This window comes from Mixophyes fleayi, chromosome 4 (assembly GCF_038048845.1).
Source record: "Mixophyes fleayi isolate aMixFle1 chromosome 4, aMixFle1.hap1, whole genome shotgun sequence".
Lineage (NCBI taxonomy): Eukaryota > Metazoa > Chordata > Amphibia > Anura > Limnodynastidae > Mixophyes > Mixophyes fleayi.
In genome coordinates, this window is record NC_134405.1 from 293,414,293 (window position 1) to 293,438,120 (window position 23,828).

The 23,828-nt window shown below is 42.4% G+C and overlaps 1 protein-coding gene across 5 annotated transcripts in view; it reads right to left on the reverse strand.

Annotated features, from left to right (window-relative positions):
- The window catches only part of LOC142150157 (uncharacterized), a 115,525-nt gene that overhangs the window by 85,943 nt on the left and 5,754 nt on the right, over window positions 1–23,828 (reverse strand). For all 5 annotated transcript variants that reach the window (XM_075205361.1, XM_075205363.1, XM_075205364.1 and 2 more), the window contains exons 2-5: window positions 22,303–22,393; window positions 19,691–19,766; window positions 18,568–18,622; window positions 8,852–8,971 (exon numbers count right to left, since the gene is read on the reverse strand). In XM_075205361.1, coding sequence (XP_075061462.1) covers window positions 8,852–8,971; window positions 18,568–18,622; window positions 19,691–19,766; window positions 22,303–22,393 — 342 coding nt within the window. The remainder of the gene's footprint in view (window positions 1–8,851; window positions 8,972–18,567; window positions 18,623–19,690; window positions 19,767–22,302; window positions 22,394–23,828) is intronic.

Consider the following 23,828-nt stretch of genomic DNA (forward strand, 5'->3'; position numbering starts at 1 on the left):
TGTGTGGTTGACCAAATGTTAGCGATGATCTCCCACTCCCAGAAGTTTTCATGGTACTTTATATGGATACAACTTCATAGATTGACCATTACTTTTATATGCATAACATTTATATATCAGATAGAAATTCATTCAGCTGTATTATAGCATTATAGAGACAAATATCTATATATTACTGGCTTCTCCATGTGCACCAGCTGAACCTGGAACAATACAGACAATAAAAACTGCTCTTATAAACATGTTAATGGGTACAGATATTCAAAACAATTTGGATAAGTTAACTTTGTTTAAATTATAGTATTTGAAGTCACTCCAATCATTACTGAAGAGAAGCATAGTCAAAAGTACTAATACTTCGTTCACATTGCTGCCCCTGCAATATCCTGGGCTTTTAAACCTGGGATATTGCCGTGTCACAGAGCATCCAAGCTCATAAGACCCCGTTCACACTGCACCTTGGACCTGGAAAATACCCAGGTCGACCCCGTTCATACTGATCCCTGGTCTGCCCTGGCAATAGTGAGTCATCACAAGAAGAGACTTTATTGACCCGCCACTCCACGGTGCTTTGACTGTTTAGAGTTAGGACCACCCTATTAGCAAAAGTGCCGTGGAGTGGCGGGTGGCTTAAACATACATTTGCAAATGTGTGCAACTGAGACGTTTGCATTTTTATGTACAAGTACAAATGGCAGCTCCTTTGCCGGCTATAGCAGTGTGCTGGGGAATTTTTCTCTGTTTGTTCCTCACTCAAACTAAGCAAGTTTCACACAAATATGCATCTTCTGTAGCAGTATAACATCGGGACACTTTTTAAAAAGATAAATAGGATATTTGTGTTGAGGTATACTATAAGCCTCAGATAGTCCAATAAATTATACTGACAGTTTACAAAAAGTCAGCCATTAGATACAGAAGAGGACAGATCTCCATACGTATTTCTTATGATCCACATCTACTCCCCACCCAAAGTGAATAGAGTATTGTAACAGAAGTGGAGAAGTGGGTATTCTATATGGACAGTGCATAAAAACAACAACTGTTTAGAAGGCGTAAGGCATGAAAGGCTAGTGAATATTGCAAAATGTACCCATAATTAGCAATGTTGTCAATCATTTAATATATGCAGTTTGCTTTTCAATACATATGTAAAACAAATACAGAATAATGAATACACAGATGAAAAAAGAACCTTCTGAATTTAAAAATTTCCCCTTGCTGAAAAAATGGGATTTTTCTACTCCCCGTAAAATCCCTCTCGTAGTCCATTGGGGGACATTGCAAAACATAGGGGTATAGCTGGTGGTCCTGGGAGTCAGGCACTTAAACAGTTAAATGTGTGTAGCTCCACCCCTGCTATGCCCCTCCCACAGGACGAGAACTCAGTTTATGTCTAACAAAGCCCAAAGGAGGATAACAGTGGGTCAACCAACACAACATAGTCAACCCGTAAAACTTTCAGAGCAAGGGTGGGCGTGCAGTGTCCCCCCAACAGACTACGAGAAAGATTTTATAGCGAGTACAAAAACCCTATTTTCTCACGTCCTATTGGAGGACACTGCGAAACATAGGGGACATACCGAAGCTGCCCCTAAGGGAGGGACTGCTCTGATAAGGCTGCACGAAAACCTTACAGCCAAAGCTAGCATCCTGAGATGCAAAGCCCTGTAGTTTGTTAAATTTTACAAAAATGTGGACAGAAGACCACGTAGCTGCCCAGCACAGCTGTTCAGGTGAAGCTCCATGACGCGCTGCCCAAGAGGCACCTACCGCCCTGGTTGAGTGAGCAGACAAACCGCCTGGCACCGGCCTAGCTGCCTTCGTATAAGCCAAGTTGATGGAAGTGATCCAATGGACTAAAGACACCTTGGAGGCAGGCCAACCACCTCTGTGTGCATCATACAACACAAAAAGATCTGTGGTTTTGTGCAAACCCACAGTGCAGGCTACGCAACACTTAAGGGCCCTAACAATAGCAAGGACTGATCTAAAGACCTAGACTTTGGAGTGCAAGCACAAACTATTTCTTGATTAAAGTGAAAAGGAGAAACAACTTTAGGAACAAAGGAGTGCTTGGTAAGAAGTACTGCCCGATCCTCATGGAAAACAAGGAGGGGGGGAACACAAGACAAAGCCCCCAACTCGGATACTCACTGTCCTGATGACAATGCCACCTTCCAAGTGAGATACCAAAGGTCCATCAAATCTAAAGGTTCAAAAGGTTCTTGGACCAATGCCTGAAGAACCAAATTCAGATCCCATGGTTCCACCGGGTGTACAAACGTGTGAAGAATGAAGCGCTCCACGTAGGAAAGTGTGAACTTCTGGCAAAAGAACCAACTTGCGTTGGAAGTAAATAGACAGGGCGTAAACTTGCAACTTCAAGGAGGCTAAACACAATCCCTTGTCTAAACCTGCCTGAAAGACCACTAGTAACCTGGAAAGGTTAAACCGTGACGTGTGAAATTGGTGCCTCTCACACCAAAAAACACGAGTCTTCCAGATTAACTTATAATTTTTCGCAGAAGATGGCTTTCTGGCTTGCATCATAGTTTTCACAGCCGCTGATGAAAACCCTTTAGCTGTCAAAATCATGGTTTCAATAGCTACGCCGTCAAAGCCAACCGACCTAATGAGTGATATCGAAGAGGACCTTGAGTGAGTAGGTCTGGAAGAAGAGGCAATCGAAATGCGGATTGTATTGCCATTACCAGAAGGTCCGAGTACAAAGCTCGATGCGGCCAGTCTGGGGCCACCAGTATGGCCAGTACTCGTTCCCTCTTCAGTTCGGGGGCATTGGAAGAGGAGGGAATAAATAGACTAGGTGAAACCTCCATGGAATTACCATGGCGTACACAAATCCTGCTGCAGGATCCGTATATTTTGTGCAGAAACGAGGAACTTTGGCGTTCAAGCGCGACGCCCTGAGATCCTTATGGACAACCCCCACCGTTGAACTAGGAGATCGAACACATCCTGATGTAGAGACCATTCTCCTGGGTAAACATCGTTGCAACTGAGAAAATTTGCTTTCCAGTTTTCCACGCCAGGAATGTAGATTGCTGAAATGACAGCAATATGTCGCTACGCCCACAGCATTATCCTGTTGAATTCCTTCATGGCTCTGGCACAGAGTGTGTTGCCTTGATCGCTTATGTAGGCGACTGCTGTCGCATTGTCTGACCGCACTCTAACTGGTTTTCCCTGCAGAAAAATCTGTGCCCGCACTAGCACATTGTAGATGGTCCTTATTTCCAGAACGCTGATGGGGAGACACGTTCCAGAGGGACCCACGAACCCTGAAATCTGATTTAAGGTGAACCCTCCCCATTCTGACAGACTTGCATCTTTGGTGACAACTGTCACCTCCCATATTTTGAAGGATCGACCTCTGGAGAGGTGAGACCAGAGCAGCCACCAGGCAAGGGACTGTCTTACAGGAGAGGAAAGACTGATCATCTGACTGTCCAGGTGTAAATGGGACGGAGACCATTTTCGCAGTAGTTTCCATTGAAATGCTCTTGAATGGAATTGACCACAGGTAACTGCTTCAAATACTGAAACCATTGTGCCCAGCAGCTTCATAGAGATCCGGAGACTTCTCTTTTTTTTCAAGATTTCCCTGATTTTTTCTGCATTGAATGAATCTTGTCATCCTGACACCTGGTATCGAAGTTCAGGCCTAGAAAGCACATGAAATTTGAGATGGTTTGCTAGCACCACTCAAAAAGCGTACCAGTGAGGAAGTGGCTTTAACCAAACCCTGGGCCGAGACCGCTAGAGTTTGGGCCAAAGAGGATTCCACCTGGAACATCTCTGTAGAGATCTGTCCAGATTGTGAGCCTGACTGTTGTGATGCAGAATTAGAAGTGGAAGATTGACCTACTTCACTGTGATATTGCCCTTTTGAGGTCTGCTAAGGTCGATGTCAACGGTCACAGCCAAGCAGGTTCCTCCATGGGCGCAGACACAGGCTGAATCTGGCTGTGTTCCCGGATCTCCAATTCACATGCCGTACACAGGGCCACCGGGTTAGACTGTCCACAAGATAATTTTGAGTTACATTTTGTAGAATTATAATGTGTCATAGACCTTGCAGCAGTTGCCTTCTCAGAGGTCCCTGTGTCAGTCATGGTGAAAATATATCATAATACAATATTATTATTTTTTTTATAGGGATACATTACACCAAGTTTAGTCACAAAGTCACTATTTATAAATTACTGTTCACCAGAAAATTAGTAGAATATATATGTATTATATATCAACACTGCATATAATTTGACCAACTGACAGTCTCACAAGCACACACACTCTAAAAATACAATTAATTATTGCAGCAAGTATTTAAAACAGGAGAAAAACTCCTGTCAGGAGAAGCACAGCAGGGTCCAAAGAGGAGGCGAGGTAAAATGGCACTGAAAAGTCTGTTGGCTCCAGGAAGCAGGTAGGAGGAGTCTAGAGCCTCTACCTGCCTTTGTATTGTAAAATGGCTGCCCCACTGAGGAACGTAGAAATCTCTGCATCTGTGCTCGCTACAGCCACAGCTGTACTCTCTCCGATTCACTGAAGAACTTGCTGTGGCTGCTTAGGTCTGCTCTTACTACTTGTTGCCTAGGGGGAGCCCTGGAAAACATGCCCAACTCCTAAGGGCACTAAAACTAAAGTGCGCTCTCTTCCTGTGGGAGGGGCATAGCAGGGGTGGAGCTACACTCACAGATTTAACTGTTTAAGTGTCTGACTCTCTGGACCAGCTATACCCTTATGTTTCCCAATAGGATGCAAGAGAAAAAGTATATTTAAGACTGTAAACAAACTTTTCCCACAATACGCCCTGTATCTCCACAGCAACTAGAGGCCTACAGAATAAACCCAAAATCCAAATTTAGGCTCAAGTAGTTATAATGTTATCACCACTGGAAAATAAAGTACTGTAAGTGCGATACTGTCGAAACCTCAAAATGTAAGGTTGATTATGAAGCTCTGATCCATCAAGACAATTATTAGAAGTATAACCATATTTAAGCACTTCAAGGCCACCAAATTGGACACCAAGAAAGAAACAAATCAGTACATGGTCTTATGTAGATCTCATTTTCAATCAAGAGGATCTCTGCCAGGTCGGTTAAGACATGAATCTTATTTGTCAATCACTTGTAGTTTAGCAGGAAATAGTGTATAGCGTATTTCACAGCCAGATTATGCAGAGTTTTCCCTCATAAAACACTAACACTTATCTTGCCTCTCTGATATCCCAAACACGCTTCCAATGTAAATGGGAAACTGACCTCAATGTCTTGCTCTCTCCGGCCCAATGGGGAATCTATGGTAACCTGTCTAAAATTTCTAAGTGTGCCAATTATATCGAAATGCTACTTAAATTATTATATAGGAGCTATCTCACCCCAGGCTGCCTCCAGATGATCTGTCTGGCACACGCCAAACTGTTGGCACAACTATGGACATGCCCTATCATCCAACCACTTTGGGTGGAGGCTTTGAACTTGCATGAAAGGTCACATCCATATGCTTGGCTCCCAACCCACTTAATAGCTCTTTTCCACCTCTATTCTGAACAATTGCCCACACACTACTGTTATGTCTGGGGTCACATTTTGGTAGCTGCTAAAGCAGCAATAGTACAACTTTGGAAACACCCATCTCCCCTTACCATCCATAAAACTATAGCAAAAACCCTGTCACTCACCGGACCGTGAGTGCCTCTGCGCTGGTGTGTGGTTCTCTATTCTTCCTGCCGGCGCCTGTCCTGAGCCGCGGCCGTCCGCCATCTTGATGGACTGCGCATGCACAGCATCCATGAACTCTTATGACTTTGCTTTTAACCTAATTGGTGGATCAATCACCTCTCCCTATTTAAGGCACCTGTGGCCATGGTATCGTTGCCTGATCTTGAGTCTCATTCCCTGTGAGTCTCTGAAGGTGTCTCCTGTGTCCTGCTCATATCTTCAGTTTCCTGCTGAATTACCTGCTCTGCTCACCTGCGGTTCCCATACCCGCTGCAGTCTCTCAGCTCTCCTGCTGTGCCTGCATATCCTCGTTGGACAGGCTTCTCTACTCAGCAGCGGTGTCCATGCCCGCTGTGGACTATTGGCCGTTGCGCTGCATATCTGTTTGGGACTAGCTCCTCTGCTCTCCAATTGTATTTATACAGTTATAGACTTATCACTCCTCCACTTATCCGCACCTGGACAAGTCCTCACCTCATCACAGCAGTGGTACAACTTGCTATACGCAGACCACTGACTCTCCCGCTACCTACCTACACCTGGACAAGTCTTCCCTTCACAGCAGTGGTACAACTTGCTATACGCAGACCACTGACTCTCCCGCTACCTACCTACACCTGGACAAGTCTTCTCATCACAGCAGTGGTACAACTTGCTATACGCAGACCACTGACTCTCCCGCTACCTACCTACACCTGGACAAGTCTTCCCTTCACAGCAGTGGTACAACTTGCTATACGCAGACCACTGACTCTCCCGCTACCTACCTATACCTGGACAAGTCTTCTCATCACAGCAATGGTACAACTTGCTATCCGCAGACCACTGACTCTCCCGTTACCTTCCTTCACTTGTTCATGTCCACTCTACTCTCCTACCAGTACAGCTGCAAGTCGCTGACTCTCCTACCAGTATAGCTGCAAGTCACTGACTCATCTATTCCATTGGCATTCTCTCTCCATCTGCTGTTATATACGTTCCTACTATTCACCCTACTGCCCAGAGGACCGCTGTGTAAACCCCGTCCCTCTGGTAAGCATTATCAACTGGTGCATACTGGGCAGAACTCCTAGTGTCCCGTGACAAACCCATTTTAGCTTTAAAATGGAAACATTAGATGCCCCATACTCCATGGTGCCATTCTCACCAGTTATTAAATGAATGCCCTGGCATGAGTTCACAACCGGTGAAGAGTTCAGGCTCCTATGCACTGCAGAGCCAACCAACTCCTACCCCTGACCCAGATGTCCCACCTCTGTTATCCATCGTTCCCTATTATGTACCCCTCCTTTTTTACCATTTTTCTTCTGTACTTCCCGTCCCAATACTTTTAAACCTTTAATAAAAACTATTGACGTTAAGAGAAAGAAAAAACAAACAATATAGAATATTATTCAGTCTAGTGTGTCCGAATATCCCAGACAGATAGAGAAATGTAAATTGTTTGTTCTACACCACCAATCAACATTTCCCTAAAGGAAATCCTACAAATGCTGAGAATTAAATAGATGTTTCCTGATCTTGTGGCCGATTGAGAATATCCAATTGACATAACATTTGCTTATCCATATCTATGTATACATACATTATGAAATGTGTCATCTTCTCATGTTACATGTAGCCCCATGTCATAAGCCTGATCATTGGATTTACTTTATATATGTTGTGTTGTGTATATAGGTTGTGTAACACCATATAGTGTGCAAGACTGACATTTCTGAGATATTTAGAAGTCTATATTTCTTTAGTGGCCCAATGTAGACAATTATTATATTATAAAACATTATCTCTAAAAACTACCTTTCCGTAAAGGTCAAAATGTACCTCCTCATGTTACTTCCCATAGGCCTTTGAATGTATTTACTCTATCAAATCTTGCACTCTCCCTGTACAGACTAGAGTGCAAGAGGAGGTTGCCCACATTGCATAGACAAAAAAAACAGGGATACTCTGCACTATCCAAATACATAATTAATGCTGTACTAACTACTATATTAACTACTATATTAAAAACAGAAAATGTTGGTTCCACATATTGAAATATATGTTAAGCCGACAACTCACGCCAATATATATCTATCATCTTTCAATGTCCTGTTTAAAACCTCAGACAGAGGAACAAGATCAGAATATAGAGAGACCATTGAAAAGACCAAGACTGAAGACTTGTTGAGAGAACAATGAACGAGAAATTGCTCCCAATAGTTTATACAGCAATTTTATACTCCCCTGGGGGCCCAGTACGGGGTTTGGTTATTAGGGAGATCTCACTGGATTAGCCACCCCTGACCTTGCTATTATGTACTTATCAGGAATTAATCTGTCCACCATATGTAGACTGGGAATGAACGGAAAGTAGAGAGGGTCGAATGAAGGCTTGTTTTATTAAAAGCATAGCCATTTAAATACTTCTTCAGTTTCCTTTGCAAATCATCAAGAAAACAAACAGATAAGAGTAGCAGACCATGTTTTTCTTTGCTACCAACATTGTTGAAAAAGTAAAAATCTATACTAAGACCATAGCAATTGGTCAGCAACTTGTTTTTATTGGTCTAATGCAGGCCTAGCCAACCTGTGGTTCTCCAGGGGTTAAACTACAAGCCTCTGCACACTTTGCCACTAGATGCCAGCAAAGCACAACATCTATAGAGCCACAGGTTGGCCAGACCTTGTCTAGTGCAAGATACTTGATGACTGGTCTGATTGATTGTTTAAGTGTGGATTTGCAAAATGTTTATAAAAAACCCTCACTGGATTTTAGTAATCCCAACACAAATGTCCATGATCTCAGGTCCCTTGTCTGAAGGGTTAAGCCCATTATGACAGATGATTAAAGCTGGGTTTTGCCACTGGAACATCTGATTCAGTTATAGGAAACTAATCCAGTGTCTACATGAAAGAATAATTATCCTAAAAGGTCATGAAAGTTGTATATCAGATTTAAGCAAGCCTCTCATTCCTAAAAGTTTGTACTCCTCAATTAATTTCATGTCTATTGTGGACCTGTGGAAGAATATTCTGAAAGACGACAAAAAAAATAATTTTTTAAATCAGTATAAAAAGGAGAGGGAAAAAATGGCAAACTTTTTTTTTTTTTTTACCAAAAGTATCAAATCCACGGACTTTTTCGGGAGTTGAACAGTAACTCTCTGCATCTGAGGAGTCCAGGAAATCCGATTCATCACATGAGGAATCCAGTAAAACCGGAGAAACATTGAGTCCTATGGGAACAGAATGTATGTAGTAACTGTACATCAATAGTCAACATTTAAAGTGTAAGAATAAAGGTATGTGAATGGATTACATAAAGAATTTGCAGAACTTGGCTTGCATTATAGTTAGAGATAACATTTACAAAAATGTATATAAACCTTTCAGGAAATGTACACAGCAGACCTCCTGTACGTAATCCCGTTAAAGTACACTACAGTCAGCTTCTCCTCAGCCTGAAAAGATTGGTAATAATAACAGCATGTTGTCAATCCGTAGAACACATGTACAAATGTGTAATATCTTCTGCCAAGATATGGGAACTTAGAATATTCGTGTTTATTTTGGTGTTTCTAATGTACAACCAGAGAGCAAATGGCAAACAAAGATAAAAAATGCTCAGTAAATGATCGAGGGCAAGAATTGGGGTAGGGAAAGAAAGGAGGAAAAGGGAGATTGGCCATAATGCTTTAAATATATTAATGGTGAAAGACTCTTGAAACATTCACTAAAATACTGTACATATGTATTCTAGTGAATATTCCATTAGTCTTCCACCATTGAAAATATTTGCATTGCGTCTTATTTCATACCATACTGCATGCATCATTATTTACATAACATACAAACGCCACACAGGTAAGGACATGGTCAGGAATTGAACTCATGACCCCAGTGCTGTGAGGCAGAAGTGCTAACCACTAAGCCACCATGCTGCCTATAAAGATATGTCCCAGCTTATAAGAGTATGCATACCACTTTGTTATAGCCATAAGGTATTCCATTTCTTTTAATTACAAATACTTCTCCTGAGCATCCATCATAAATATTGTTACTGTTAAAGCAGCATATTTTACTAGGAATAGTTGGCAACACTAAGTAAGGCTTGTCATTTGAAACAAACAAATTTGGCCAAAACTATTAACAACCTTGGACTTTTCAAATAACTCACAATTTCCGCGAAATATAAAAGGTGAAATTACCAGTCTACAGCTCTCCACAATTCTTATATTACAGTACTTTTGTTTTTGATTCTGAATTGAATATTATATATTACTTTAAAACAAAAAATGAAAAAATGGCAATGACAAAATACCCTACACAATATTTGGAAGGGCACCTTTTGGTCAAAATAACTGCGTTCAGCTGCTTGCAATAGCCATGGATGAGGTTCCTGCACCTCTATACCAGAAGTTTGGACCACTTGTACAAACTACTCCAGTTCTCCCAGATTTGAAGGCTGCCTTCTCCCAACTGCTGTTTTCAGATGTCTCCTACATGTGTATGGTCTACAACCATTCCAATGTGATTTTTTTTTAAGTGTTTAGAGTCATTCAACATTGGTCATTCAACATTCAAAAGAGCCTGGTAATCTCCATATGGCATGACGCCATGCGCATGTTCAAGGCATCCAGTGCCATATGCGGCACAGCAAGTGCAAATGACTGACCCTGTTCCATTTTTGACTTTAGGGAAGATGCTCTATTAATTGTTAGTTTCTGCAAACAGTGATGACATGCTTTATGAAAAAGCTCATTTAGTCTCAGTCCACAGGAAATTCTCTCAGTAGGAATTTTTTTCATTCACATCTATTTTGGCAAACTCCAGCTGAGAATTCTGCCCCCTCCCCTCTATGCCCCCTGCATAGCCCTAAGGATACTAAAGTAACAACCATACAACTGAAACCAACAGAACATAAGGGTGGGAGCGTAGTATCCCCCAAATTGGATTTTATGGCGAGTACAAAAAATTCTCTTCAATCCGATTGCGGGGACACTGTACACCTTGGGGACATTCCAAATATGCCCATAGGGGTGGTTAAGCACAGTCAGTCCTGCACAAAACCTGCCCAAACAAGCGTCTTTTGAAACAAAGATGTGGACATTGTAAAATCTAGTGGAAGTGTGTACGGAGTACCAGGTTGCTACCCGACAACTGTTCAAATGAAGCTCCATGCTGTGCCATCCAGGAGGCACTCGCCGACCTGGTAGAGTGTGATGTGGTATCCTCAGGAACTGGAGCTCACTCTACGATATAGTAGAATTGAACCACCTCGCAGCAGTTTGCTCAGTTTCCAGCCATCCTCTTGTGTTCATCATAGCGAACAAGGCAGCTATCTATTCTTTGCAAAGACAATCGGTTTTCATAGATCCTTAAAGCCCTAGTCACATCCAACAGGAGAATTTATTATTCCCTTTTGGATGCTAGGTCTTGTTCTTTTGCCAGAACAACAATATCTGGTTGATATGGAATTTCAAAACCACTTTGGGTTGGAAAGAAGCCCTGATATGCAGAACAGATCTACCTATCTCTACCCATCTCTATCCTTGTGAAATATAATAAATAGTGACCTCGCCAACTCCACTGCACCCTACATCTCCTCCCTCCTCTCTATTCACGCTCTCTTCCCCCCTGATCACCTCCTCTTACGCGCGTATCCAAGACTTCACCCTCGCTGCCCCCCTCCACTGGAACAAGCTCCCTCCCGCCATCAGAACTTTCCCCAATCTGTCCAGCTTCAAACGATGTTTAAAAACCCACCTTTTTTCTTAAAGCTTTCCAGTCTCTCACTTAACTTCCTACCTGTTCTTCTGACTCTTCCCCTTCATTCCCCTTCCCCTAGCCATTCCTCCTTCCCTCCCTCCCTCCCCTGTGTCTCTCTGTCAGTCTATCTCACCCCTTAGATTGTACGCTCCTTTGAGCAGGGTCTTCTCTCCTCCTGTCTTCTCCACTTTTAACTCTGCTCGCCAGCTTCCCTGCCTTCCTCCTTGAGGACCCTCTTCTCCCGTCCCCTCTCGCTCCCTCCTCATACGTGCCCCCCCTCCTTGGGGCCGTTGTTGGCAGACATTCCCCTCTCCCCGCCCCGCTAGCTGTGCCTAGAGCTCACTGAGTTACTGTGATTATTGTTTACTGTACTGTGCTGCCTCACCTCGTATTGTACTTTTGTTTGTCCTTGCATGGCACCGCGGACACCTAGTGGCACCCTTTAAATAAAAAATAATAATAAAAAGGTAGCTAATTTTGACACTTGTCTTGAAGAAATGACAAGCAAAAAAAGAATACCTTCCAGGTAAGAAATTTTAAATTAACATCTTTCAGAGGTTCAAAGGGTGACTTTTGTAGCGCTGAGGACCAAATTCAGATCCTATGGCGCTGTAGGTGGAAGTTAGCGGTTGCACATGAAGATCACCTCAAGAAAGGTCTGGACATCCAGTATAGTGGACAGTTCTCAGGAAGATGGATAATGCAAATACCTGAAACTTGAAAGAAACCAACCTCAATCCTTTATCCAGGCCATACTGTAAGCATGACAATCTAGTCAGTCTATAGGAGGCAGCATGAATACCCTGTCTTTCACACCCATCTATATATGCCTTCCACACTGGTAATTTTTAGAAGTTTATTTCCTGGCTCTGATCAAAGTCTGGATAACCTTCTCAAAAAGACCTTTTACGAAAAATCATGGCCTCAACCATCATGCCACTGAAGCCAGCCGAGCTAGGTCCGGATGTTGAAATTGTCCCTGACTTAGATCTTCTCTGAGAGGTAGCCTCCATGGTGGTTCTGTCACAATGCTTAGAATATCAGCATACCATGGCCTTCTCGATCAGGCTGGTGCTTCTAGCACCCAAGGTAACATAGGAATCAAAGGCACTAGCTGGTACTGCAAGGGGACAGTCATAGCATCCACCAGAAATGCTTGTGGATCCCTGGTTGTTGCACAGTACCGATCTACTTTGTGGCCATCATGTCAACCTTCAGCTGTCCCCACCTTTCCACAATCAGGCTCAACACCTCCAGTTTGAAAAATGTTCGCCGGGATGGATTGTATGCAGACTCAAGAATTTGACGTCCCAGTTTTACATCCCTGGGATAAAGACTGCAGAGATCACTGGGACATGCTGTTCCGCCCAGTGCATGATCTTTGCTGCCTTCCTCATCACTAGAGGACTTCTTGTCCCTCCTTGATGATTTATAAATGCCACAGCTGTGGCATTATCTGTTTGAATTCGGATGGGTCTGTACCTCAAAGTGACTGAGCCCACAACAGAGTGCTAAGAACCACCCTTTGTTCAAGTACATTTATAGGTAGCTTCTTTAGAAGCCACCACAGAAGGGACTGATGTGTCTGTGGCAACAGTTTGAAAAATGTGCCAATTGAGGATTGGAACTCAACCACCTGGCTAGAATGTCGTTCTGGATTGTCCTGGAGTGGAAGCGTGCAGACTACACCACTTCAAACAAGATACCATTCTCTCCCCATCAGCTTCATACACTGGAAAATGGATCCATACTAGAGAGACAAGACCTAAACTTGTTTCTGAATATCTCTTAAAAACCACTGGCATCTGGTGTTGAAGAGGAGTCGTAGAAAAATCATGCATGCGATTCCCGTGTTTCTTCTGTCAAACGCAAATGAATTAGGAAGAGAGTTCACCTTTATTAGATCGTCCAAGTACAGTATGACAGTCACTCTTTTCTTAAGAGCTGCCATGGCCGCCATAACCTTCATAAATACCCTTGGTGCCTTAGCTAGACTAAAGGGTAGTGCCCTGAACTGGTAATGTGATTTTTCCACTGCAAACCAAAATGTGTTGTGGTGGTCTTCCCATATTGGAATGTGACGATACACAACTTTTATATCCAAGAAAGCAAGAAATTGGTCTCATTCCATGGAACAGATTATCGACCAGACTGACTCCATTTTGAATTTGGCTACCCCCAAGTGTAAGATGAGACTTCAAGTTTAGGATGGAATGAAGGATAAATCCTATTTCTGCACAAGAAATTAGGTTTGCGTAATAACCCAAACCCCTTCCCCTGCTCCTCTCAGGACTGGGACAATCACCCCTAATGGCAACATGGACTGAATTGACCACTTGCAAAGCCTGTCTCCTGACTTTCTCTTGGAAGGGGTTTGAAAAGAACTTTGGTGGTGCCCCCAAGAGGTCCAGTATGTAACCTCTTTACACTATACCTCAACCATTTATCTAAAGATGAACTGATCCACTGGTCCCAAAAGGGCAGAAGACAGGTCCCCCGTACAGAGCTTTTTGGGCTGGGAATGGGGTAGTTATTTTGATTGTTTTTCAGGTAGCTTGGAATCAGGATGTCTGCCCTTTTAAGCCTGCTTACCTCTTTGATAATTCCCACGTGGGGCAAAGGATTGACCCCTTGTGGAAGTTCCTCTCGATCTAACCATGTAGCGAAAGGACTGAAATCTTCTTCCGCTGGGTTTTGGGTTAAGAAGAAATCAACACCTCCCACCTGTGGCCTGAGATTATTTTGTCCAGCTCTGGTCTAAAAAAAGGACAGCCCCCTCAAAAGGTAAGACTTCCAGACTGCAGCCAGATTGTACACTTGGCTACGGCCGTTAAAGCACAGGTTCTCAATATTCCTCAAGACAGCATCAACCAAATACTACGATGCTTCTTTTACATGGCCTCCCTGATTGCATGTCCTCACTTAGTTGACTATCCCATTTTTCGACAGCTTTGATTATCCAAGCAGGTGCAGTAATGGGTCCGAGTACAACAAATATGAATCTTAACATGTCCTCACACTTCTTATCTGTGCTGTCTTTTAAAGAAGGAGTAGTGGATTTTGTAAGATATGCAATTGAAGCATCTTGGGGGAATCCCGCATTTTTTGGTGTTTCAGAAAAGGGGGTAGCTGAACTGAAATCTACTCAGAACTTGGAAAGCCTCTTCCAATAGTTCAGACAACTGAAGAAACTTTTTTTTAGCAAAACATTAGGAGCTACCTGTTCTACATTTTGAATATTAAAAACCTGTCTGACTGCTAAATTGAAATCCTCCACCCATGTCTGCTAGAGTCATCCTCCCATCCAGACAGGTCCTCATAATCAGAGTCTCCCTGAATCACACCTTCCTGGTAGAAGAGTTCAAAATCAGTATCCAAAGAAATGTACCTGGCGTAAACCTGGCGCTTATAAGGTCTGGTGAATGATGAATTCTCCAACAACCTTTCTACCGAGTAAGGCACATGAGCCATGCCGTGTACAGATATCAGGAGCCGGGATGTTTTCTGTAATGTATCCCCATGATCCAACCCCCCCCCCCCATCCCCCCACAACCTATAGTGGGAAATAAATTCAGTACAATTCAAATTTAATAAACAGGAATTAGTACAGTTACTATTATACTTTAACTCAATCCAAACATAATAAAATGAGAAATATACTAATGGTCACGCTCAGACCACACAGATTGAAAAGGAGAATGGGATTTTTGTACTTACCGTAAGGTCTCTCACTAACCCAATTTGGGGGATGCTCCTCACCTTGGGGTATAGAGGGCGCTTTGTGGAGTAAGGAACTAAAGATCTGTCTAGCCTGCTGCCCTCCGGCCACTATCTTCAGTCCATTTACTAACAAAGCCACAAAAGAGGGCGAAACACAACAAACAGAACTGTCATAACAAAGGGTGGGAGCGCAGTGTCGCCCAACTGGGCTTAGTGAAAGATTTGACGGTACATTACTGATAAGAAATAATATATTCTTGCTCATGTGCAGAAGCATCATCATTTATTTATATAGCGCCATTAATTCCGCAGCACTGTACAGAGCACTCACTCACATCAGTCCCTACCCCATTGGAGCTTACAGTCTAAATTCTCAAACATAAACACACACAGACAAAGGTCAATTTTGATAGCAGCCAATTAATCTACTTGTATGTTTTTTTGAGTGTGGGAGGAAACCGGAGTACCCAGAGGAAACCCACGCAAACACAGAGAGAACATACAAACTCCACACAGATAAGGCCATGGTCGGGAATTGAACTCATAACCTCAGTGCTGTGAGGCAGAAGTGCTAACAACTTAGCCACCGTGCTTCCCTCAGTCTAGCCTTTGATCAGATAAGCATTTTACAATATACACAGAAAAGTATGAATACAACAAAAATAGAGCTCAGTGGCTATTTTGATAGGCCTGTTACACTGGTTTATGTAGAACGTACAGCTTCTGTAGGTCAGACGAACTCGCTTCTGGTGCTTTATGATGTTCGGAAGCGTGGCTGGCTGGCTGGCCATGAAACAGATTATTTCCAGATGGATTACAATAATTATCTGTCAGGCTTATATTTCAAGCTTATCTCCCGTTCTACACGGTCTCATGGCCTATTCTACCAGATCGGTTAGCACTTCTTCGGTTTAACAGTTGTGCAGGGCTGCTACCTGGTCTTCCATCCAGGGCCGCCAAGAGGGGGGGGGGCGGATACTAATTACCCGGGCACGTCACGGGGCCCTTGCGCCGACAATTTTTTTTTTTACTTTTTTTTTTTCAAAGCTAAATTTTTTTCTTTATTTCTTGCGGCAGTGGGGGGGGGGGGGGGGGGGGCTCGGTCGTCCTCTCTGCTGCTCTGTGCTCCATTCAGACTGTCTGAATGCTGGGTGTGACGTCATCATGTCATGCCCAGCATTCAATCAGTCTGGAGCAATGGAGCACAGAGCAGCAAAGAAGACCAAGAAAGAAGAGAGAAGGAAAGGTAAGTGAAGGGAGGAAAACGGGGGGCCCAGTGGGGATAAAAAACAAGGGGAGCACAGAAGAGTTAAAAATGAGGGGTGCACCGAGGGGTTAAAAAACGAGTGGGGGCACCGAGGGGTTAAAAAACGGGGCAGCATGGCACAGTGGGGTCAAAAAATGGGGCGGCATGGCACAGTGGGGTCAAAAAATGGGGCGGCATGGCACAGTGGGGTAAAAAAACGGGGGGCAGCATGGCACAGTGGTGTTAAAAAACGGTGGGCAGCATGGCACAGTGGCGTTAAAAAACAGTGGGCAGCATGGCACAGTGGCGTTAAAAAACGGTGGGCAGCATGGCACAGTGGCGTTAAAAAACGGTGGGCAGCATGGCACAGTGGCGTTAAAAAACGGTGGGCAGCATGGCACAGTGGCGTTAAAAAACGGTGGGCAGCATGGCACAGTGGGATTGAAAAAGGGGGTGAGCAGCATAGTATAGTGTGATGAAAGGGAGCCAGGTGAAGGGGGCAAAAGCAGGATGGAGGGCGCAGTGTGATCATAAGGCATGGCGATGATGAAGGGGCACATTATTGTAATATTGGAGCTGGAGGAAGGCCTAATTATTAATCGTGGGTGATACTGATTTAACGGCAGGGTTGTTTGGAATTATCTAAATGTAGCCATTTTTTTCCAAATAGGGCCCCCAGCATTCCAGGATCCAGACAAGCCGCAACTAAAGAAACATGCAGCCACAGGTGGTGAAAGTGAGAAGAACAGGTAGGAGAGAGCAGGACAGTATGTGAAATGTTGTGATTCTAGTAGGGACAATGCCAATTTTTGGTGAGTGTTGTGCCCAATGTAAGGTGCAGGCCAAGACTGAACTCTTTGTGTACACACTGCATTTTTTCTATACTACACTGTGGTGCTAGATGTCCTGAAAGTCAGGAGTGCTTGGACATATGTGATGCTCCGGCGAATTGAGAGCCTAGTGATTTTGATGTGTTAGCCACGCCCCAATGGCACATTTGCCACGCCTTCAAATGCATGACCACACCCCCCAAAAAAAATCCGCATACTCGACTATAGGGGGGGGGGGGGGGCATGAATTTGTTGTACCGGGGCCCTGAATTCCTCTTGGTAGCCCTGCTTCCATCCATACTTTCACCAAATTCTACAGGTTTGATGCTTTTGTATCTAAAGACGCCAGTTTCCTCCGTAAAGTTTTACATGCCACATTAACCCACCCACATGGGCAGCTTTGGGACGTCGCCAAGGTGAGCAGTGTCACTCGTGCAAGTGAAAATGATCATTTTTCACATGCAGAGCCAGTGTATAACAGATAGCAATGCATAAGTGAACAGTCTGATGAAATGATAGTTGCCTTCTCAAAGAGGGAAAATTTAACTGTTGCGATCCAAGTCATATGTGGAGATGCCTCTGCAATCCCCTAACTTCCAGAGAATGACTTAAGTGGAAGCTCAGCACAGACTCTCCTGGCTGGCTGCTGACAGTTAGTCTCAGTCTTTTTCCTGACCGAGACCGACAGATCCATGTCATAGCCGCAGCTTCCCAGGCTGCAGTCTGGTGTAATGCGGCCTGTCAGCCGTGGTCATCAGGAATCAGCCTTTTCATCTTGCTGACCAAGTGACCCATCTGGGAGCAATAATAAAATTGAGGTATGTCGCTAAGCAGCTTCAAAACAACTCAGGAACAAAAAGGTGTATATCCTATAATGGCTGAGTCAAGGTGCCTGGAAGAATACCCGCATACAGAGCTGCTACACACATACCCCAAAAGACTTAAAGTTGTTAATGCTGCAAAGTGTGGCTTTAGATGTATTTTGTAAATCAGATTAAAAAAATTATTTGGAGTCAAAGAAAACCATCACAGAACAAAATTCCAGTGTAGGAGGCATTATTCAGTAAAATTAGATATTTGTCACAGGGCTGAATACTTTTGCAAGGCACTGTCTTCTGTACATGTGTGTATTGGGGAGAAATATTTAAAATGAGAAAGGAGTGGAAATTAATATATTTTGGTGTTATGAGCTGTATGGGTCATCTCTTAGTACCCTACTGATTATACCGTAAAATGTAATTAAATATTGTCGGTTTCTCACACAAACCTGATGTGGTATCGCTGTTTATAAGGCTTGCTGTGTTCTTACTCTTCTGAACTTTCTGCAAGTAATGCCAACATATTAGTCAAATCATAGGTAATACATGTTTTTCATTGAACCAAAATGAAAGGCAAAAATAAAGAGTCTAAACTGGATATTCCCTTATCAATAGTTACATTTCGTTTATTAGTTATCACTTTTTTTCCTGTGAACTAAGCATTACAAAAGTTCTGTACATGTCGCAGCCAAGGTTGCATATAATTTTGGCTGTATCCCAAACCCAACTAAGGAGACAATGTTAATAAAGATGTTATTTAAATATTTATTGCAATAAATATATGTTAATATTTGTAATGTGAAATGGCACATTGCTTGTTTTTTTTCTATAACACTTACTCATTTTTATTACAGTCACCTACAACACTGAAAGCAGCACTGCCGAAACTACAAGTACAGAGTTGACACAACTCGTGGAAACTATATATAATACGGACAATAAGCATTAGGCTTAGTAACACATTTGCACCTCTGAGCCCTATATATTAGAATCCTTCATGGTTGACTAGTTACATCCAGGGGTGGACCCAGACATTTGCCCTAACCGGGGCGATTTTAGGGGGGGAGGCGATTTAGGCCACGCCCCTTTCTGTGTTCTAAGGCTGCCGGCGGCTGCATAGTATGTGCAGGTCCGTTCAGCAGTGAAAGTGTGCTGTCCCGCTGCTCTGATTGTGTTTAAAACACAATCAGAGCAGCCGGGCAGCATACTGTCACTGCTGAACGGACCTGCACAGTGTGCAAGCCCCTGGTAGCAGCAGACAGGACATCCAAAATCAGAAGCCATGTGAAAAACCTTAGAACTCCAAATCATTGACTTTCAAAGCTCTTGCACATCTGATCACTGATGGGCCAAAATAATGTGGCATACTTAAATCAGGTAAACTGCTTAACTTTATATTACAAATGCTTTGTAAATTGTGGCTTTAGTTATTCTTTAAAACCAGTATTGGTTTTAAAGAATAAAACCAATACTCAATCACAAGATGAAATGCCTGTTTTTTTAAATAGATCTCTGAAAAATAAAACACATCTGGTTTAAATAGGTATGTGTGCCGCCTTAAGAGATACTTACTTTAGCACAAAGACCGTAATCAGGAAAAAATGGCCTGTCTTCTTGCCACTCACATAAGGACTTATCTTCACTTTCACTAGATAAAAAAATAAGTTTATAGGTATTTATAAATATGCTACAAAAATCTATTTATAGTATATAACTTATAATAAACTTGTTAGTTACTTTTACACAATTAGCTCACCACCAGAATATTACCCCAAAAGTTTTATCAGTGTCCTCCCAAGTATAATAATACCAGATAGATATACTTTACAAGGTTTGATGTAGATACAGGGCCAGGAGCAATGTTATGATTTTTTTCTAACACAACAGATAACCCAACACTAGCTAAAAAGAAATACAAGAGGTTAATTGTGGACCAGAATAATTTGATTAAGATGTTATGAACTGTAAAAACTATCATACTCAAGTAGCTGAAGGGTAGAGCGTGTGCTAGTAATATTTAATTCAGTAAACAAACTTTTGTTCTGATTAGTCAGCAGTCACATGACCAGGAACTACATCCATTGTTCTTGTTTATTGTGCTGTAACCTTAGGCTACAATCAGTCAGAGCTCTGACCAGCTACCCATTGTAATGGTCCCAGATCTCTGCTGCTGAATGATCCATAGAGTGTGAACCGATTTGAAGATAACTGCACCAAACACTAAAAATTTAGTTTTTGGGTGGAGTTCATTGATTTCATATGAAGAACAAAAAAAATGTACTTCCTGAGGATATGCTTTTCAATGGAGTCTCCAATGGCGGTTACCACCACACACATCTCTCCTGTTACCAATTGGCATATTTAAAATGTAATTAAAAGATCACAGGAGGGAAGCATTGACACTTGCTCAGACAGCTGTAAAGAGCGGGGAGAGGATTGCAATGTGGGACACTTCTAGCCATCGGTGATCCTGGTATAGTCCACAGTAAGTACTTTTCAACATTATTTTTTCTATATTATCCTGTTATTACTCAGTACTTTCTTCCGTGCAGCTATTAAGTCACCGACCAGATTCACCCAGCTTCCGGTCTGACTAGTCTGTACATTTCGCCTGTTTACCCACAAATAGGGCTCATTTACCATAATTGGATTTTATGTGTAAAATTTGCACTGATCCAAACTGCAAATCCCTTATCTGTGCAAGTTAGACACATCTTTTGAAGTACATACTGTTAGGATTTTTAACCCATTCTCTATGCATGTTGCTGTCATCTATCATCCCCCTGGACTACACCAACAATTTCTTGAACACTTCTCTGCGTCGCTCCCTCACTTCTTATCCTCTGACATCCTCACCATCATCATGGGTGATTTCAACATCCCTATTGCTAATCCACATTCCAATGCTGCTTCCAAACTACTCTCTAACCTCCTCACTTGACCTCTCCCAGTGGATTGAATCCACTAATCAACAGGATGGCCACTGTCTTGATCTTGTTTTCTCTAGACTATGCTCAGTTTGTCATTTCCTTAACACTCCTTTCCCCCTCTCGGATAAACACCTTATTAGCTACTCACTCACCCCCAGTTCTTTACCCTCCCCAGTGTCAAACTCTTCCAAGCCTCCTCACACCTGCAGGTGTAATCCTTGACAACTATCATTTGCGACATGATTTAGATAGAGTCGATGTGGGGAACACACATTTAAAGAACATTTATAGAATACACACATCTCACAAGACAATGCAAAAACCTTAATTCATGCACTCATCTCCCGCCTCAACTATTGCAATTCCCTCCTTACTGGTCTTCCCAAAATCAGACTTGAGCCCCTACAATCTATTATGCACGCAGCAACTAGATTGATTTTCCTTGCAAACCGTTCTCTCTGCTGATCCACTGTCAGTCTACATTGGTTGCCTGTTTTTCAACAAATCCAATATAAAATTTTTCTACTAACATACAAGGCCGTCAACAAAATTGCACCGACATACATCTCCTCACTTGTCTAAATATCTCCCAACTCAACACCTCCATTCTGCGTCTCTTACACTCATCACATCCTCCCATTCCTGTTTACATGGCTTTTTTCGGGCTGCACCCACTTTGTGAAATTCCCTCCCTCGCACAATAAGACTTTTCTCTAGTCTTCAAACCTTCAAGTGTTCTCTGAAAACCCACCTCTTTAGACAAGCTTACAATATTCCTCAACCAACATCTTAATCTCACTAGGTTACCCTATAACCACCCTGTACACAGCTAATACAAGACATCAGCTCTCTGGCCAACATTGCTGTGTGACTGATCACACAGCCCACTCGATACTTTTTACCTTTGCATTCTAGCTGGTTCAATGTGCAGTATGATGTAGCACGTGCCCTTGTATTTCAAACTCCCATTGTCCCATAGATTGTAAGCTGGAGAGCAGGGCCTTTTTACCTCTGCGTATGTATGTATTACCCAGTATTGTTTTATTACTGTTTGTTCCCAATTGTAAAGCACTACAAAATCTGCTGGTGCTATATAAATAAATGTTAATGGTGAAAATCAGCTGCTATGTTTTTCACGTCGTAGAGCAAGTTTTGCCCCTAAATGCAATGTTTGTAGACAGTATATTTGCATACTGCTTCTGCATCCCATTTGTCTAGAAATATTGATATTATAAATACAATGCAAAAACTGACCTTGTGTTTGCATAGACAATATTTTCCACTTTGCTCATCTCCACAGTTTCTGTTATTTTCTGCAGGATTTTAGATTTTGAATTTTTCTTTTCTATAGCAAATAGCGAGAAAAAAAATATAACACTTTACAAATGGGAGCTGGAACCCTCAAGACATGGTACAAACAGAGGAAGTGTAGCAAGCAGAGATGTAGTGATCACTGATGTGATTAGGTGTAGGTGTGGTGGGAGGAGCTATACGACCACAACATGCTAATGTCCATGACAGACACTTTCAGCAACTTTGCTTTGATATGGAGATATATGAATGTTACCTGTTCCAACTGACCAGTCAATCATTCTTTCAAGCCGAAATTGTGAAATTTCAATGAAATTATGCATCATGGGTAAAAACACTTAATTTGAGCTTTAGCAAAAAAGAAAATACAATGTGTAGTGAAGTTGAAAATTAGACTTTTCTGCTAACACAATAACCAGACAGCACCCAACCAATGAGCTACAGAGCCCCACCACCAGTGGACAGATTAAAGTCCCGCCAATGGATAACCAATAAACCTAGGTACTGCTGAGAAACACATTTTGCATTGAGAATTGGAGTACTGCCCTGCAGAACTCCTAAAAAGTTAATAGTAAGTATAATCATCAATTTCCATTGCATTTACAGGACAGGTTTTTCCTCTGCCTCATTAGCATATACAATGACAAAGTTAAAGCCACAGTACGCCAAACAGGCTAGGAACACACTGCAAAAACTTTTGACCAACTTGTTATCAACGATTTTACAAACCACTGAAGTTCCAATCAGTCTGCGCACATTCATCTGTACTCACTGTACACGATTTATCTGTCATCTGGTCCATGAGCAGTGTAGTCCGTCATTCCAGTCACACTGGTTATACCACAAAAAATAAAACTGACTTTTCCCACAATGTCATTATAAATTTCCTTAGCTCCTGTGACACTAAAACAAAATATTTAGTCTCAAAACAAACTGATGAATTGATCCACCTACAGCACTATATTTAACACAGACAGAGCCAGGTTCCTACTCTCTCTGGACAGACAGTTGTGGGAGTGCATATACGCTACATGATAGGAAAGTGGTTGGAATTACATTTTTAAACAGAAGCAATCAAAAGAAACGATCTGTACTTTGGAACCACTGTCATTCATAGTGTACGTATACACACAAATGTGATATTGGTCCAGATAGTCGTTTATTGGGTGTTTGGCCCAACAATTGTCTGAAAAACCTATAGTGTGTACCCAGCCTTACTGTATTTTCAAGATATGCCACACTTAAGACACAAAATTCTATCTTAAAATGCAGCCACAAGTTGTAGTATGAGTGTAGCCCTCACAATTTAGCATGAATGTACAGGCAAAGGTAGTACTGAAACCTTATTTCACGTTCAATTATACATGCAATAACTTATTGTGAACAGCCTCTTTTGGGGTCTCAGAATAAAGATACAAAGATACAAGATCAGCCTAGGGCAGCATTATAACAAGGCTAAACAATAATTA